At 43.2% G+C, this 19,861-nt stretch overlaps 2 protein-coding genes and 1 long non-coding RNA gene across 3 annotated transcripts; all 3 read left to right on the top strand.

Moving 5' to 3' along the window:
* Positions 1-1,886: 1,886 nt before the first annotated feature.
* On the top strand, positions 1,887-4,171 carry LOC140574059 (uncharacterized). Its single transcript, XR_011980700.1, has 3 exons — positions 1,887-1,904; positions 3,930-4,001; positions 4,089-4,171. It is a non-coding gene; the product is annotated as an uncharacterized lncRNA (long non-coding RNA).
* Positions 4,172-4,186: 15 nt separating this feature from the next.
* LOC140574492 (uncharacterized) lies at positions 4,187-15,120 on the top strand. Its single transcript, XM_072694341.1, has 15 exons — positions 4,187-4,371; positions 4,483-4,619; positions 5,281-5,563; positions 6,386-6,522; positions 6,598-6,630; positions 7,817-8,129; positions 8,332-8,460; positions 10,360-10,418; positions 11,961-12,240; positions 12,359-12,495; positions 12,594-12,629; positions 13,340-13,622; positions 13,730-13,866; positions 14,230-14,542; positions 14,949-15,120. The coding sequence occupies exons 1-15, from the start codon at positions 4,187-4,189 to the stop codon at positions 15,118-15,120; spliced, it is 2,634 nt and encodes an 877-aa protein (XP_072550442.1).
* Positions 15,121-16,294: 1,174 nt separating this feature from the next.
* On the top strand, positions 16,295-19,349 carry LOC140574493 (fucolectin-like; the record flags this gene model as incomplete). The annotated part of the gene is made up of 6 exons (XM_072694342.1): positions 16,295-16,331; positions 16,727-16,794; positions 18,405-18,687; positions 18,787-18,923; positions 19,020-19,043; positions 19,324-19,349. Coding segments are annotated over exons 2-6 (534 nt in total), but the record flags the coding sequence as incomplete, so codon positions are not given.
* Positions 19,350-19,861: the final 512 nt, after the last annotated feature.

Consider the following 19,861-nt stretch of genomic DNA (forward strand, 5'->3'; position numbering starts at 1 on the left):
TATGTGTGTGTGAGCGCTTATATTATGTACCATATTATTTTATCGTCCTCTTGTTTGCTGTAAAAGGGCAGAAAACATAGTATTATGGTAATAAAATAATACTGAGAGACATATTACACATTCCCTGGATTAAATAAAATTGTTGCCTCAATTTAATAAATTGTCCCCTTATTTTAAAAAGCAATTTTCGCAGTTGAATAAAACATCTGATGAATTTGAAAAAAAAAAAAAAAATAAATCAAGAAAAAAAGGTCCCTCATGTTAATAAATTGTGCCCTCAGAGTTCCCCAAATTTATTGAATTTAATTAACACATTTTTAAACCCAATAAATGAATAATTACAATTAAGACAGGGACTGTTCAATCGAGGGAACTGAGGGAATGATTTATTAAACCGGGGGAAAGTTTATATGATTTTTCTGTCATGATACTTTATGGGCTAAGAAGATCAATAACAGCCTGGTCAGCTCAGACTGGCTGACAGTAGCCTGTAAGGTAATTTGACCAGCTTGACCACACTGGTTCACCAGTATGACCTGTCTATCCAAGCTGCTATATCAACTATATCAACCAGCTTTACCAAACAAGTAAACCAATATGAACAGCTTGACCACCAGTCAGCCCATCAAACTCAAATGAAGCATATGGTATGCTAGTCAGGAGCTGAGCTGGTTTACCAGTACAGGGTATGTTTTTGATGGATGACCAACTTCTAAACACCTTGACCTTGAAAGAATGACCCTCCGTTTCCCCATCCCTTCACTTCTGTTAGCTGATGTTGCATGGACATGGGTGGGAACTGGAAATGACTTAACTGGGCAAATGAATTATTAATGCTGGATTAATTGATCACAACATTAATACCATGCACATGTTAGTGCTTTCCCTGCTCCCTGCCGTTCACAACATTTGGACGTGGCCGGGGGGCCGAGATTCGAATCAGTAAATCTGTGGAGAATGATGGGAGGACTGGAAGTAGTATGATTCAAGAGTGCAAATAAGACAGGAACTACACAATATTAGGCAGGTGCTTTTAATGTAATGGCTGGAGCTTTTCTTTAAAGTCTTAATTCTGTTATTTGATTTTGCAAGTTTTTACACACCCATTAACTGTCCAATATTCCTGTGTTCCACCTCTTTCTCTAGCTCCCTGCCGGACAGACTGAGCATTATAACTGCAGCAGTCTGCTGGAGGGCAGCCATGTGACCTTAGTTCTACCAGGAGGGGACTGGAGATGTTTGGGCTTCCGGTTGTCTGTGTGTGATCTTTTAATTCCATGTCTCCAGCTGTCAGATATTGGAACTACCCCTACCTGCCCCATCGCCAGTTTATTTAGACTGGCAGAGTATGCGCTCTTACATGCACCAAAATAAAGCCACCCTGAGGTCACCTGTTGCAGATCCCCTTACGGTAACCCAGTGAATATTAACAGGTAGATAAATACATACCTAAATACAGACGGCCCTCACTTTAGCTCTTTCCATCAGGCTTCTTCACTCTGCAGGGCTTCTGCCTGAACCCGGCCTACTTGCTTTTTACTAGATAGCAGTAGATCCCAGGCTGATATGTGAACATAGTAATGACAGTTTGGATGATATTAAGAAGATATCATGGCAATGAGAAAACTGCACTGTTGGCTTGTCTGGTGGTTAGTATTGTCAGTGCTATTATTTAAATTAGCTTTAAATTCAAATAAATTGTGGAATTCAGACCCTTCACTGTTACATGATATTGTTGTGATGTCTTCGGATTGGTGTTCATATCCTGTAGCAACAGATGTATCAAAGTCCACTGGCTCTGACCAAACAATCAGGGCTAGAGCCGACACTGGTAAAGACATTGAGCCAGACACAGTAGCGATCCAAAACCCGAAGCACATCGCTGCTGGGAAAAGACCTTGCTGGTAAGACTTTCTGCACCTGTTCCCATTGTTTTGTAGATCAGTGAACATTTTCACTGCTGGACATCATCAGAATTGAGAGGATGGCTCATGATTTTCAGAGGCATTGCTTTTATTTTAAAGAAGGCTGAAGGAATAGAAGGCAGGCCCATATTTAATGAATAAATATATGTATTTTTATAAAAAAAAAATTCTCATTGTCTTTTAAGCTAAACTAAACCAGCAGGGACATCAACAGATAGTGAAATGTTGCTGTGCTCTAATAAAACCCTGCGGCCAATTTTAAAGTCAATTTTGTCCCGGATTGCTGAGCAGAACTACAGGACACTCAACTAACTAAAGGCACTACATTTCCTATAATACCCCAGCATCTTTCCAAAAGTATTTAACAGAAAGTCAGCTATGTGGCTAAGGCTACTTTTAACCATATCCTGTAGTTCACAAATATGTAGTTTTATGCTGCAAAGGAAATATTTAATGCATGCTTGTGACAGTAATATTACTAACATAATCTAATAAATATATATAAAGTAATGCACAAGTAATACTAATAACTGATAATATTAGTAAGCAAGCAGAGGGGTACACCTATGCCCCACTATATTCTATGCATGCCCCAGTACAACAGGCAGTCTAGAAACGCCCCTGCAAGCCACAGAGCTAAAGGCTAAAGTATGCATTGGAATAGCCACACCATTATCCAGTCATATAATAGTAGGAAACATGATGTCTGAGGGCAAACAGCCACCCCCCCCCATCCCCCCCCCCCCCCCCCCCCCCCCCAGTTTAGACATCAGCAGAAATCCAGATTCCTCAGACCAGGATATGTTTCTCCAGTTTTCCGCTGTTCAGTGTTGGTGAGCCTGTGCTGAGCCACTGCAGCCTCAGCCTTCTGGTCTTGGCTGAAAGAAGTGGACCCCAACGTGGTCTTGTAGTAGGGCTGTTGTAGCTTCATCTTCCTAAGGTTCAGGGACACTAGAGGTGCTCGTTCAGTCTCTCAGCACTTCGAGACTTGACTACTGCAACTCTCTTCTGGCTGGTCTCTCTCTGCGCACCATCAGGCCCCTACAACTTATCCAGAATGCAGCGGCACGGGTCGGGTCGTCTTCAACATTTCTAAATTCAGCCATGTCTCTCCACTGCTGCGTTCTCTCTTCACTGGCTTCCTGTAGCTGCTACCCAGGTCATCAGATTCAAAACCTTGACTCTGGCCTACAAAGCCCAGAATGGACCAGCCAACCCCTCTGTACTTGATGGCAATGGTCAAAAGTCGATCTGCACCACAAGCCCTTCCAGATTCAAGTACGGCTCGGCTCGACCCTCCATCCTTTAAGAGCCACGGAAGACGAGCGTCCAGGCTTTCTTCTGTCCTGTACCAGAGTGGTGGAACGAGCTTTCCCTGGGTGTCCGAACAGCAGAGTCCAACACTCGCTGTCTTTAAATCCAGACTGAAGACCCTCCTCTTCTGAGAGGACTTGGGCGAATAGCAGAGTGGTCTCCTTATTGACTTGTGTTTAGTAGAGTCTAAACTTAGAGGTATCTTTGAATTTTTGGTCTATTCAAACTAGCTGAGGTTTTTCTTGGGTAAATAGCAAAGCACTTTTGTAAGTCACTCTGGATAAGAGTGTCTGCTAAATGCCTTAAATGTAAATGGATGCCTTTTCTGCTTGCCACAGTTATACAGAGTGGTTATCTGAGTTACTGTAGCCTTTCTGTCAGCTCCAACCATTCTGACCATTTTATGTTGGCCTTTCTCATCAACAAGGCATTTCCGTCTGCAGAACCGCAGAACCTCCCATGGGATGTGTTTTCTATATTCCACCATTCTGAAAATCTCAGCGGATCAGCAGTTCGTAAACCACCACTTCTGACACCAACAATCAAGCCATTCTCAGAATCACTCAGCTCAGATGGTTGATGTGAACATTACCAGAAGCTGTTGGCCTATTTCTGAACATATACGGGATCACATTATACACAATATTTAAGACGACTGCATTGGACTAACATCTACTCTTCTAATCCTAGACACAGAGATGGTCCTCACTGTGCTTTTGCTGCTTACGCTCTTGTCTGTTCGTGGAGCCACTGCCTCCAACGGTAGATATATGTATTTGTATCTTCTTATATCTTCTGTCTGATATCTCTCTTTCTCAAAGTTTGATATTTCGTCATTATTCTAAACAGTGAACATTGCAGCCGGAGCCAACGCAGTACAGTCGTCTACATATGATGACCAAGGAGTTGCCGAGCGTGCTGTAGACGGCAACAGTGATCCCGACTACATGCATGGCTCGTGCACTCGCACAAATCCTGAAATGAATCCCTGGTGGAGGGTGGAACTGCCTGGCGTCTTCAACGTGACCTCTGTTGCCATCGTTAACCGCGGAGACTGCTGTGAAAAGCTAATAAACGGAGCTGAGATTCGCATCGGGAACAGCCTCGAGAACAACGGCAACAACAACACAGTGTGAGAGCTTTTTTCATTCTGGATGTGACATGTGGTTCTGCATGTTTCTGGGGTTTCATGAACTGGGAGTGTATCATTTGTGGCCTAACCCTGTCTATTCCAAATCTGCAGAGCTGTTGTTATTAATCATGTTAAGGCGGGTGCCATCAAGACGTACAAGTTTAAACCTATTGAAGGACGGTTTGTGAATATTTTCATCCCGGGACACGAAAAAGTGCTCACACTTTGTGAAGTGCAGGTTTTTGCAGGTAAGCCTGATATTTATCACCACTTCCAATTTCTTCTGCAACTGGTGAAACTGCACCACTTCTACCGTACATTTAAAAGTGTAAAAGGGCCTAAAGTTGCCCATAAACAGATCATAGCACTTCCAAACTGCTTCCAACCAGAGAAGAGATGTGAAATGTATCAGTGCAAGCGGCAATACTTGGGGCCCAAGCACCATTAGGCACAATAACAACAACAAGAATAGGGCCCAGAGCGGTCCAGCGGACTAAGGCAATGTCAGTGATCAGTGGATCGCTGGTTCAAATCCCGGTCATGCTGCTAGGCATCAGCAGCTGAGGCCCCGAGAGAGCACAGTTGGCCTTGCTCTCTCAAGGGTGGGTAGATGGCGCTCTCTCACCCCACATTGCTTTGCTGCAGTGCTGGCCGTCACTGGTGTCTACAAGCTGGTGCTCTGTGATGTTTGAAAAATGACCAGCTTGACTGTCTGCGCATGCAGTCTACATTGTTAGAAGCCCCTCCAGTACAGTTAGAGGTTCACCATTTGCCTTAGCCATCCTGCAGATGTGTTTCTTGGATGGAAGGCCACTCTTAACCTTAGCAGTGACACTGACATGTGTAGAAACATCAGCAACACTGCTGTGTCTGATGCAGATATGTTTTTTCCCCCCTCATCTTGAACAGAGAACATTGCAACTGGCGCCAGAGCAGTACAGTCGTCTACATATGATCACTTAGGAAATGCTGAGAATGCTGTAGATGGCAAAAGAGCTTTAAGCTACATGAGCGGCTCATGCAGTCACACATATCCTGAAAGGGATCCCTGGTGGAGGGTGGAGTTGCCTGGCGTCTACAACGTGACCTCTGTGACCATCACGAACCGCGGAGACTGCTGTGGAGAGCGGATAAGGGGAGCACAGATTCGCATCGGGAACAGCCTCAAGAACAACGGCAACAACAACCAGCTGTGAGAGATTTTTACGCTCTGAGAAATTACAGCTATGTCATAATTATATCATAATTATATATAATCATAATTAGAAACTAGATTAGTTATCATGGTTTTAGGGAGTTCCCTACCATTCTGCCACTCACTGCTGATCATTTGCTGACACCCTGCCTGATCAGAACACACTCCCCTGTCAAACATGGGGATGGGGGTGGAGGAAAATCTCTCCATATTACGTCTAGACATCTAACGTTAACGTTAGCACAGCAGCCCAGTCCACCCGACCCACCCAGGCTTCCATCACTCCCTCCCTCATATGCAGAGCCAGGCATACTCGAATTACGCAACCGCTTAGGGCCCCACCGCCACCAGGGGGCCCCCAAGAGCACTAATATATTGTGATAAAAAAATCTATATATTAAAAATAACATGATTAAGTGCTTCTTATATTAATTTATTTTTAGAGTTGGCAGACTATCTACAATACTAGGTTAATCAATTGCTGCTGTTGGGCGAATGCAGATAAAGGCCCGGCCGCTTCAGTGTATTGAAATGATGAAGCATCTGGTGCTGAGGTGGTGGTTTGGGGGGCCCCCAAATGAAAATCTGCTTAGGGCCCCATAAAGGTTTGGGCTGGTACTGCTCATATGGCTTCCCTCCCAGACCACTGATTTCAAGGGGACCAGAGATCGGTTCTCTGGACTGCTCCCCGGCTCAAACAGCTTTTATACTTGACCAAACTTACCCTAAACTCGCAGAGCAAGCCAACCTGGGCCCAAAAACACCCTTAAAATAAGGGATATTTGGTTTAACCCTGTCTAATTTCGTGTTCACCTGCAGAGTTGCCCTTATTTGTGAACATCGGACTGGTGAAACCAAGACGTACAGTTTCAAAGCCACTGAGGGACGGTATGTTAACATTTTCTTGCCAGGAGCGGAGAACATACTCACTCTGTGTGAGGTGAAGGTGTATACAGGTAGGTGAGAGACAAAGTGATCGAGAGAATTTGGAAAGAAAGAAAGTGAGAGAATCACTCTTCATTTCATTGCAGGCGCGAGATCACACCAGCCTCTTCGACTCCATGGTGAGTGTAGAGCAAATGACAGCTCCAACCCGGGAGACCTTTTCACACTTCTCCTTACTTTCCTCACTGGGTTAACAGGAGTCTCTGGGTTATCTGGATCTACTTTGACTGGATTCTGTTTACATTTGTCCATTTGTCCTTATAAAATAAGTCCTCAACGATTTTACACGTCCATCATCTCCTCCATTTCTCTTCCTGTAAACAACGGTTTCTCATGAAAACTGTCCTGCTGGAGGACTGTGAACAGTTTAGATGAACGGTGGAGGTTCTTCTACAGCGCTCTATCAGAAAATTTGACAACGCAATTCAGTTCAACTTTATTAACTTAATTTAACTTAACCCCACCTTCTCTAGGTCTTCCCCCTCCTTATATACCCTTACCTTACAGTCTATCCCCATCCAAACAAACTTTGCGCCCACCTCCTCCCCGTCTCATCCCTCTTCCCTGCCCACAGAAAGCCGACCCCGACTTCTGGGCAAGGCTCACACTTCTGAGTCCGCCTCCAGTTTTCCCTCAGGGTGTGGTCCGCACTAGCAAATACAGGCTTGTACAGTACAACCAAACACTGTTAGGCTACGTCTCCAGTGCAGTAATAGGTGCAAGGACAATAGACAAGACATGAGACATGGTGCATAGACAATAAGTACAATAAATACAAAAATACTCAAATCTGTGCAATATCACTATTAATGCCAGGTGGAAAAAGGCCCATAGGGCAATCAAGAACATTGGCTGGGTTTCAATCATGTTTCCATCCACTACAGTTCATACGGAGAAACTTTAGATGGCGAGGTTGACCCTGTTCAGGAGCAGCATTGAAACAAGCAGAATGTAACTCTGTCTTTGCCTTGGACGTAGTTTGGGACTGGACCAAGACCACCTTTTTTTTAAGGGTCTCGGTGTGGTTGTTTTTTGGTCTGCATCTGAGTGCGATTACTGTATTCACACCTGCTCAAACCAATCAGGACCACGAATTCAAAAGAAACAGAGTCAGAATTAACCAGCCTAAAAAGTGCAGGTGTGAAAACTCACCACTGGTCTGAGAACATTGTACACTTGAGAAGACCTGTAGGAGCTGGGAGAGAGCAAAACGTCAACTGGTTTTCAAAGAACTGGGCAGGGAAACCATAACATAAGACCCCTTTCTTAGCGATGTCTCATCAGATGAACATGGTTCCTTCTCAGATCGAGTGAAACCGACCAACATCGCTACCAGAGGAAGAGCCACCCAGTCCAGCCTGAGCATTTCCGGCATGTGGGCCGGCATCGGTGTCGCTGAAAACGCCATTGATGGGAACCGAAATCCAGACCTGGAAAAAGGTTCCTGCATGCAAACAGATCAGGAGAGCTCCCCCTGGTGGAGGGTGAACCTGCATCACAGCCATGCAGTCTCCTCTGTGGCTCTGACCAACCGTGGTGACTGCTGTTCAGAGAGCTTAGATGGGGCTGAGATCCGGATCGGCGATTCCCTGGAGAACGAAGGCAAGGATAATCCACTGTAAGTAGGATAGTCCAGGAACTCTGGACCCGAAACACTCCCAGAGCACACTGGTCAAATATTCAACAGCGTACACACCAACCAACCTGAACACTGGTCAGCAGTGTAGCTTGAATGTACTGCCCCTTTTCCAGGGTCCTTTGAATGTTCATTGTGTTTGTTGGAGAGAACAATGCCCACCCCAAACATGTTCTGTCTCCAGGTGTGCCACTGTGTCCTCCATCCCTGCTGGACAGACAGAGCATTTCAACTGCAGCAGTCTTCTGCAGGGTACCTACGTGACCATATTTCTGCCAGGACATGGGACTCTGAGCCTGTGCGAGGTGGAGGTGTTTGTGCTTCGAGTTATCCGTTGTGAAGATCTAATCAAATGAGATGTTATTAAAGTGGAATAATGTGGGTCAGGCCTAAAGCACAGTCTTAAGGCAACCATGACAGCAGTACTTTTACCCCTCTAGCTTCTAATGCCGTGCTGATATGTGCTGCTCTAATTAGTGCCTCACAATAAATTTGCAAGTATTTAATACACAAAAGCTCTTGCCATCATTTCTTACTCATTTTACATACATTCGCGAAATAGACAAAAGTATTGGGACACCTGCTCATTCATTGTTTCTTCTGAAATTAAATGTTTTAAAAACAACTGATGCTGCTTTTGTTGGAGTAACTGTCTCTACTGTCCAGGAAAGAAGAAGGCTTTCTACTAGATTTTGGAGGAGCATTGCTGTGAGGGTTGGATTGCATTCAGCGACACCACCCCACCTCATTTCCACCTTCCAACACAGTTCCACTGCTCCACAGCTCAATGCTGGGGGGGCTTTATACCCCTCTAGCTTATGCCTGGCATTAGGAGGCATGATACCAATAGATTCATGTTTATTTGCTCCAGAGAGTCCTGTTGTATTGGCAATTCTTCTGTGCAGGGACTAGACAAGCTGAATGTGTGTGTGTGTGCATTGGAATCTCTGTGCCAGCCATGGGTGCAACTTAAAGTAGCTGAATGTATTTATTAGAAGGGGTGTCCACAAACATTTGGACATATAGTGTATATTTACATGCGTTACACTGTAATCAGAACAAAACCTTGTATCTATATTGTTGCGTTACATTTTGACATAATGTGAATCCAGCAGGTGTTCTTTTCATTCTGTCTAATTGTCATGATGAACGAACCAATAGAAATGCTCCTATATAACTCCATTGAAAGTGAGGACAGCCTTTCCCTTCTCTTGTAAAGTTCATATTTTTGGAGATAGAAGTTTTGTTCAAACCCATTTAACCCCCCTGATTGAAGAACAGTCTGATTTAGCATATCTTGGGGAGTCCCACAGGGTTCTATTTTAGGGCCTATGAAACTGATATCAATCAGGCAGTGGTGTAAAGTGGACATTTTGGAGAAATGAGGTTTTGATGATGTGGAAGTTTGGAATTTAACTTTTTGGAGAAGGACCACGCACTTAACCCTTCCTTCTCTAGGTCTTGTTGCCATTTATATACCCACACTTCACAGTCTATCCTTGTCCGAGCAAACGTGGCAGGGTGTGGTCCGCACTAGGGAAATAAAAGTTTGACCCAGTTGTGGAGTCCCACAGGGTTCTATTTTAGGGCCAATGAAACTGATGTTAATCATGGCAGTAATGGTGTCAAGAATGTGAAGAGGCTTGGGCTTACATACAGGGTCCAAGGCATAACAGAACATCTGTGGATTGGGTCTCCTGCCTCTTATTTCTCCTCATTTTTAACACTGACTGTGGATGTGTTCCAAAATTAGGTCTTCAGTGATCATTTATTCAAAAATCCCATCATTTACATAACTCCCAGTGAATATTAACAGCTAGGTAAATACAAACGTCCCCCAGTGTTTACTAAAAAATACAACCGACTGCCATGGGTTGATTGACATGGCTTTTTTAGTGAGGACATACACTGTTATGAATGTAAGACCAATATAACAATTCTATACCATTTTGACAGGCACACAGCCTGCCATGCTGTACAGACTTTAAACCCACCTGTACACACATTTAACACTACAATCTACACCAATCAACAGTCCCCCTATACCAGAACTTTCCATACCTGCCTCCAGCAAAATGAAGCTGAGTGCATTCACCATCACTCACACCATGCAATAGATTTTTTTAAAATTCAGATATATGTGAAATTCTCTCAGCCATTCCTCTTTATTCGTGGCCCTGACACATGTATCAAAGTCCATGAATCTATCCAGGGCTTACTTCACTCTAGTGATCCAAAACCTGGAGCTGCACGCCTGCTGGAAAGACACAGGTAAGTAACTTTGCAACCTGTTCACGTTCAAGACCTGTTCAGTATTACAGTGCTAATCTGGATTGTAGGCCGTCATCAGAAATGACCACTCGATCAGAAAGTGGGGAACTTGTCTCGTCCAGTCAGTTTTGATGCATGAAATGTATCTGTCAAAATTTATGTTCTTGATGAATTGACTGGAATTGACAGTCTCTTACACTGATGCACTAATAATTACAGTAAATACAGTAAAGTAAATACTGTAAATATGTATTAGTTACTTATTAAACTTGTTTACTATGTTACTTACTAAAACCTACTATGCTTTTAAGATGAGCTCAGCTATATATACGGCCATATGCAAAAGTTGGTCCACCCCTAAATGATTTGCTAGTGCATTTAATAATTTATTTTATTAATATTTTGGCCATTATAAAGTCCATTTGTGTGAATTTTATTCAAAAAATTAAACTGTCATATTTTATATTCAGACAAGTAAGGTGACATTTTAAGACTTTTTTTGCTGTACCTTTGTTCAGTATGGCTTTTAGCTCATTAAAATACCTCAGAAATCCATGTCCCGGGTCATGCTGCTTGCCATCAGCAGCTGGAATCATGGAGAGCACAATTGGCCTTGCTCTCTTAGGGGTGGGTTGATGGCTTTTCCTCCCCATATTAATCGTATTGTGCTGTTGATCAGCACAGAAATCTGTTAGTCTGTTTGTATCAGAGCTGGGGATCACTAGGGGATTGTGACACCCTCAAAGTGTTGGGGGCATTGCAAGTGATCGGGGACTGGGTAACTGATCTTCGGTACTAAACAGTATCAACATAAAAACAAAAAAGAAACTACTATTTTTATCATATTAAATTTTTTGAGGTGCACTACTGTTATATTCTGTGATAGTGATAATTCATTTCCAGAATTGATCTTATTGTAATATGTTAAATTATGCAAAAAAAAAACACCAAAAAAAAACAGAATTATGCTTCAGAAAATCTAAAATATTCTGCATTATTTTTTATTTGTTATATTGCTTTCCATATCTACACATAACAGGACTGTATCTCAGACGCTGAGATGACCCTAACTGTGCTTCTGCTACTTGTGCTCTTGCCTGGACTGGGAGTCACTGCTCACAAAGGTAGTTATATATTATATATATTATATATATATATGCCCGATCCTATCAAATATGCCTGCATCGCCCCCTATCTGGATTCACTGGATCGCACTGGGACATCACTACTTGTTGCTGTTGAAAGAACCATTAACTCTGTTCTGAAAAAGGTGAAGCTGAAATATGAGCAGGTTATGAATCAAGATATTGATCCAAAACAGGAATTCTTAGCAAACCCACCTGAAAGGCTGGAAAGTACCAACATAGAGGTTTTAGAGTTTCCTAGTCAAACTCACACAAATTAGAGATGCTCAACTAGAGACTCAAACAAGCAGTTAATGCTCAAAAACCTCCCAGTATATCTGAATTATAGAGGAACTGAAGGATAGTAGGGTAATAGAAGTATTGTCAAAGCATTTTCTCAAACCTTCTCACTGAACAGAGAACATTGCTGTTGGAGCCAAAGCAGTACAGTCCTCCACATACGATTCAGGACATGCTCAGAACGCCGTAGACGGCAACAGCAATGCCGACTACAAGAAAGGCTCATGCAGCCACACCAATTACGAGACAAATCCCTGGTGGAGGGTGGAGTTGCCAGGCGTCTACAACGTGACCTCTGTAACCATCATCAACCGGGGAGACTGTTGCGGACACCGGATAATCGGAGCAGAGATTCGCATCGGGAACAGCCTCGAGAACAACGGCAACAACAACCAGCTGTGAGAGATTTTTACGTTATTCAATGAGCCTTGAGTGTTTGAGGCGCCCCCTGCGGGTGGTCCGTGTCTTTGATTAATTAATGATGCGTAATCCTTTATATTTTATATGCGTCTACAGAGTTGCTGTTATGAACTCCCCCCTGTTTGGTGTCACAAACACGTTCAGCTTCAAAGCCACCGAGGGACGGGTTGTTAATATTGTCTTACCAGGAAAAAGCAAAATACTCACTCTGTGTGAGGTCAGGGTGTTTGCAGGTGAGAGCCCGAAGGTGAGAGACAGGAAAAGAGAGAGAGAGAATAAAAAGAAAGTAAAAGTGAGATAATAATTTTCAACATAATTGATTTCATTGCAGATGAGGAGGCATTTAGAGAGTCTCCGGATGCTCCTGGTAAGTGTTATAGTTCCACGGACCATTCAAGACCAAGTGTTTCCCAACCCAACCCAATCCTGGGAGCTCTTGACAATTCACCTTTTTTACTCCACCTCCCAACACACCTGAATTAAGGCCGGAAGAACTTTGAGAATTTGGTCCATCTGTACCGGAAACTGGGAGAGGGTTAAAGAAACACATTTATTATGAATGTTGAGTTGAATTGACGTCACGTTGCTGCATATCGGATATTGAATTTTAATACTGCACGTCCACAAAGTTCCCTAGTTTTTAACTGAAATGTCAGATTCGATATGCCATTCACACTGCCATGCAGACGTATGATGAAAAAGGATTTGGGCCATATTTATTTTGTGTATTTGTCAAATTGCCCCCTTTTCCCCACTCATTCATAACTCCCCCTAGCGCTAGCAGCACTAAGGCCATTCCATATCTCCTTCAATACATGCAAAGCCAGCCAGCGCCTCTTTTTTTAAAGCGCCAGGGCCCCGGCCAACATCGCTTTAAGAGTGATGAAGGAGAGAGTACAGCCAATTGTGCCCTCTCTGACTCTGGCCGCTGATGGCAAAGCAGCATGGCTCAGGATTTAAAGTAGTACATTAGTACATCGCTGAGCCACTCAGAATCTGGATTTGGGCCACTTTTAATAAACTTTTACCCATCTAAGGGGTCTCTGAGGTCTGATATTTGCTCATTCTCTTCAACAGAGAACATTGCGGTTGGGGCCAAAGCAGTCCAGTCATCTACAACCCCTACTTTAGGAAATCCTGAGTATGCTGTAGATGGAAACATTGATACAGACTCCAGAAGAGGCTCATGCAGTCACACTGAAACTGAAAACAATCCCTGGTGGAGGGTGGAGCTGCCTGGCGTCTGCAACGTAACCTCTGTAACCATCGTTAACCGTGCAGACTGTTGTTCCGACAGGATAAACGGAGCTCAGATTCGCATCGGGAACAGCCTGAAGAACAATGGGAACAACAACAAGCTGTAAGGCATTGACATTTTTAATGAATCTTTAGTGTTTAGGAACCTCGATTCAAATTTTCTTGTGTTTTGATCAATAATATTTGATGTTCCACTTTTATTTGCGACAGAGTTGCTGTTATTGGCCCCCTAGGGTCCGAAATCACAAAAACATACAGGTTCGAGGCCACCAAAGGACGATTTGTTAACATTTTCTTACCAGGAAAGAATAAAATACTCAGTCTGTGTGAGGTCAAGGTGTTTGCAGGTAAGCAAGGGAACATGATTGAGACAGCTTGATGGAGAACGAGCAAGACTACAAACTAAACAGTGAGATAACTCTACAATTCATTTCATTGCAGATGAAGAATTCACTGCTGAAGCCTTTCATTTCCATGGTGAGTGTAATTCAATCTATGGCTGGTGCCAAACCAAATCTTTTGGGACCAGCAGACAATTCAGATTCAAAGCCTAAAGAACTGAATCAGTGAATCAAGAAGTCTGAACACCTCTGAATTCCTAGCTCAGCAGTGCTGGGACCCAGGAACCAGGGAAGGGTCCCAAACACTGGGTTGGTCATCAACCTTGATTGAATACCCATGTTAAAGGTTCTCCCATGGTTCCTCCTCAGATTACAATGACCTGCCGAATCTTGCTCTGAAAGGAAGAGCCACCCAGTCCAGCCTGCTCACCTCTGGCACGCTCCGTGGCTTTGGCCGTGCCCAAAACGCCATAGACGGGAACCGAAATTCAGACCTAAAGAAGGGTTCCTGCACAGAAACGGAAAAAGAGAGCTTCCCTTGGTGGAGGATGACCCTGCATCAGAAATATATCATCTCCTCTGTGGCTTTGACAAACCGAGGCGACTGCTGCTCTGAACGCTTGGACGGGGCTGAGATCCGGATCGGCGATTCTCTGGAAAATGACGGGAAAGATAATCCACTGTAAGTTGGTTGTAATGGTTAAGGAACTCAACCTTCAAAGCCCAGAGCAGAACAATCAAACCTTCTACAGCTCACCGCACCAATGAACCTGAACGTTTCATGGGTCAGCATGTTTAGCTTTAGCTTTAACTCTCCAGGTTGCTCAGACTCAAAGAGAGCCTTGTGTCAGCCTTGTGATTGGTCAGGGCTGTGTTGACGTAAATCTGACCCACTTTTAGGACTTTTTTAGACTTAAAATATTTAGGTTCCCAGGGGATTTAAGGATGGTGCCATTTGTTGGAGAACATTGGTTCTAGATGCTCTGTGCTTCATAAAGCAATCAAGATCTGGGTTTTCGCTCAAGCAACTGTGTTTAAATTCTCATATTTTACATACCCACCTTCAAACATCTGTTTACTGTCTCCAGATGTGCCACTGTGTCCTCCATCCCTGCTGGCCAGACCAAGCATTATGAGTGCAGCAGTCTCCTGGAGGGCAGCTACGTGACTGTGGTTCTGCCAAGAGAGGGCACTCTGAGCCTGTGTGAGGTGGAGGTGTTTGGGTTTTCAACTGACCAGTGCAGAGATGCAATCAAATGAAGTGGATCCTAATGCCTATTCTCTTCTATACACATTACTACAAAGCCCACAATGCCTGTGAAGTACATTTTTTAAGATCAACAAATATGACTCATATTGTGACTGAATTAAAATGTAGGTTTCATTAAAATGAAATGAGTTTTATTTGTATTTATTTCACATTTGGGATTGGCTTTTTTAGAGGCCTCTGCTGAAATGTGAGCTTTGAGGGACTCCTGGTACACAGATTGTTCTGGGTGGGTCTTTTTTGAGCAATAATTAACAATGGCTAAAAAAACATCAATACTTCCTTTAACCATTCATCCATAAATTGGATAATTTTCCATTTAATCTTATGACCCACTTGTCCTGGTAGGTCTGGTGCATACTGAGAAAAACAGTGGGTGCCAGGCAGGAATACCCCATGGACAGAGCACTAGTCCAACACACAAACCAGGGCAACTAGGGAAGTACCTGGAGGAGACCCACATGGTCAACACACCAAACTCCTCACAGATAGTGAGTGCATTTAGGTGCACTTCATAATCTAATGGATAACCTACAGAAAATCAGATTGTGTCAGTAATCCGATCAACGAGGTTACGTACACTTGAGTAAACATAAATCCAGTATAAAGGAGAAACAAGAGCTTCTTATTCTGAAGAAAGAAAGTAGTGAGATCTTTCTGGTGAGCTAGTCTGAAGAACAAAGCTCGGTTCCTCCAGGTTTCTCCTGAAGAAAGCAGCAGCAGCAGCAGCAGCAGCAGCAGTTCACCTGATTTACCATCATTAAGCCCTGATTTACCACCAAACCAGGTGTTGATCTGAGGAGAACTCTAAATAATACTAGACTCCATGAGGAGAACTTTGGAGATGTTCTATTGATGAACACAGTGATGGAGAACCACCACTACTTTCTTTAGGAGTGTTATTATTAGTGTTTATTCTAATATCAGTGTTTTACTGAGCTGATACAGCTTTTCCTTCCAGTTTACAGGTGATTAAAACTCCTGCCAGTACTGTAATTGTAAAACTCGGAGTTATTCTGTTTTGTTTTTTTCTAATTGACCCTTATATTCTGTGGTCAAATCAAAGTCCATTGGCTCTGCCTGAACAAACAGAGCTCACGCTATGGAAAACACAATAGTGGTGATCCAAACACTGAACCACGTCTCTGCTGGAAAGAGAAAGGTGGGAATCTCTGCAGCCGTTCAGGTTTAAAAGGCGTAAAAGGTAAAACTGTCCAGTCTGCGTTCTGACTGCATTAGATTAAATGGTTCTGTTTGAAAGATGTTCAGGAAATGAAGAGCTGCTTGGATCTGACGAAAGAAAGTCATTTGTAGATTGTTACGGTTCGGTTACATTTATTTTTATCCTATTATCCATATAAAACAGCTGATTACTTCACTACTAATGTAATGGATTATGACAGGCTTAACTGCACTATATACCTTACGTAAATCCAGCAGTTGCTCTTTACATTATATCAGAATTTCATGATACATGGACCAATTAAAAGTCTTTTTGCTTCCTGTAAAGTTTCCATTTTAGAGATATGAGGTTTTAGGAATACACAATGATTTAATTCATATAAATATGAAATAATGTACTCTTCTTATCTGAGACAGTGAGATGTCCCTAATTGTCCTGTTGCTGCTTACGGTCCTGTCTGGGCCAGGAGTCACTGCCTCCAAAGGTACGTATATCTGAATGATGGATTATGTATACTGACTATATACAGTATACCCCTTGAACATTTCAACCTTTTGCCACAATTCAGGCTTCAAACATGATATGAAAGATGATATGAAAGAAGATATGAAATTGTATTTTTTTGTGAAGAATCAACAAGAAGTGGGACACAGTCGTAAAGTGGAACGAAATTTATTGGATATTTTAAACTTTTTTTAGAAATAAAAAACTGAAAAGTGGGGCGTGCAATAATATTTGGCCCCCTTGCGTTAATATTTATATAATTATATTTGGCGCCACCTTTTGCTGCGATTACAGCTGCAAGTTGCTTGGGGTATGTCTCTATCAGTTTTGCACATCGAGAAACTGAAATTTTGCCTATTCTTCCTTGCAAAACAGCTTGAGCTCAGTAAGGTTGGATGGAAAGCGTTTGTGAACAGCAGTTTTCAGCTCTTTCCACAGATTCTCAAATGGATTCAGGTCTGGACTTTGACTTGGCCATTCTAACACCTGGATACGTTTATTTGTGAACCATTCCATTATAGATTTTGCTTTATGTTTTGGATCATTGTCTTGTTGGAAGATAAATCTCCGTCCCAGTCTCAGGTCTTTTGCAGACTCCAACAGGTTTTCAGGAATGGTCCTGTATTTGGCTCCGTCCATCTTCCCATCAATTTAAACCATCTTCCCTGTCCCTGCTGAAGAAACCATGATGCTGCCACCACCATGTTTGACAGTGGGGATGGTGTGTTCAGGGTGATGAGCTGTGTTGCTTTTACGCCAAACATAACGTTTTGCATTGTGGCCAATGCCAGTGTTTCATCTGACCAGAGCACCTTCTACCACATGTCTGGTGTGTCTCCTAGGTGGCTTGTGGCAAACTTTAAACGAGACTTTTTATGGATATCTTTGAGTAATGGCTTTCTTCTTGCCACTCTCCCATAAAGGCCAGATTTGTGCAGTGTACGACTGATTGTTGTCCTATGGACAGAGTCTCCCACCTCAGCTGTAGATCTCTGCAATTCATCCAGAGTGATCATGGGCCTCTTGGCTGCATATCTGATCAGTCTTCTCCTTGTTTGATCTGAAAGTTTAGGGGGACGCCCGGGTCTTGGTAGATTTGCAGTGGTCTGATACTCCTTCCATTTCAATATGATCGCTTGCACAGTGCTCCTTGAGATTAAACCTGGTGTGTTCCTTGGTCTTCATGATGCTCTCTGCGCTTTAAACAGAACTCTAAGACTATCACAGAGTGTGTGTGTGTGTGTGTGTGTACATGGAACAGAAAAACCATCAGTTCAGTCTCTGGAGTTGAGAAGTCTGATGGCTTGGGGGAAGAAGCTATTGCAGAGTCTGGTCATGTTGGACCGGATGCTGCGGTACCTTCTTCCTGATGGTGTGAAGGGTGGGTGGAGTCGGGCTGCAGCTGGCAGTGTAAATGTCCATGACGGTGGGGAGAGAGACTCTCAGCTGTCCTGATAGTGTTGATGTTCAAAAATAACACTCAACTACTGGCACATGGAATGGAGAAGCAAACATTTAATTGCTCATATACTTCCCTAGTATCTCCAAGGTGTTACTTATAGTCTTGAATTCACTCATTTTCTTGAACAGAGAACATTGCAGCTGGGGCCAAAGCAGTGCAGTCATCTACAGGCAACGATTTAGGACACGCTGAGAATGCTGTAGATGGCGACGACGATGCAAACGCCAGAAGAGGCTCATGCACTTTCACTAAATCTGAGGCCAATCCCTGGTGGAGGGTGGAGTTGCCTGGTGTCTACAACATAACCTGTGTAACCATCACTAACCGTGGAGACTGCTGTGGAGAGCGGATACACGGAGCTCAGATTCGCATCGGGAACAGCCTCAAGAACAACGGCAACAAAAACAAACTGTGAGTTTGGAGCTAAAATCCGATTCCAAAAGTCCTCGTATTTTGATTAACAGTCAGTGATATTTGGCCAAATCCTCTCTACTTTATATGCATCTACAGAATTGCGGTCGTTGGCCCTTTAAAGCTTGGTGCCACAAGAACATACAGGTTCAAGGCCACTGAGGGACGGTTTGTCAATATTTTTCTACCAGGAGAGGAGAAAATACTCAGTCTGTGTGAGGTGAAGGTATTTTCAGGTGAGAGAGAGAAAAAAAGAGACTGTAGAAAGAAAAACATTAACTAATAATAAAATTAATAAATATTAACTAATATAACAATTGCTTTTATTGCAGATAAGGCGTTTCTTCATATCCATGGTGAGTGCAGCTTAAATAACAGTCTAAGAGTGTTGATTTTCAACCCATTTCATTAGAGACCCCTTGACAGTTCATCATTTCTATGTAACTCCCAACACACCTGACCAAAGTCTTCAAGAAGACTGAATGCAAGGTTCAGGTGTGGTGGGAGCTGGAAAGGAGCAAAATAGGGACTGGGGACTGGATTAGGAAACACTGATGTAAGACATCGACACTATTGCAGACTTGATTCTGAACTAATACCTGACCAGTCTCAAATTATGTTCCATATTTTGAACAGGGAATATTGCACTCAGGGCCACTACAGTACAGTCATCTACATATTACAGTGCACATGCTGAGAATGCTGTAGATGGCAACGATGATATAGACGGCAGAAAAAACTCATGCACTCACACTAAAGAAGAGGCCAATCCCTGGTGGAGGGTGGAGTTGCCTGGCGTCTACAACGTGACCTCTGTAACCATCACGAATCGAGGAGACTGTTGTGGATACCGGATGAATGGAGCAGAGATCCGCATTGGGAACAGCCTTGAGAACAACGGCAACAACAACCAACTGTGAGAAGCTTTAATGTTATTATCTGAAACATGAGTGTTAAAGGTGCCCCTGTGTCTGCTGGGGAACCATAAAAAGGCTCTGGGTAATGGTCAGCAATATTTGGGCCTTGTTTTCTTCTGTTTATCTGCAGAGTTGCTGCCATTGACTTTCTTCATGATGGTGCCACAAAATCATACAGTTTCAAAGCCACTGAGGGACGGTATGCTAATGTTTTCCTACCAGGAGAGCAGAAAATACTCACTCTGTGCGAGGTGAAG

Source organism: Salminus brasiliensis, chromosome 12 (genome assembly GCF_030463535.1).
Source record: "Salminus brasiliensis chromosome 12, fSalBra1.hap2, whole genome shotgun sequence".
Classification (NCBI taxonomy): domain Eukaryota; kingdom Metazoa; phylum Chordata; class Actinopteri; order Characiformes; family Bryconidae; genus Salminus; species Salminus brasiliensis.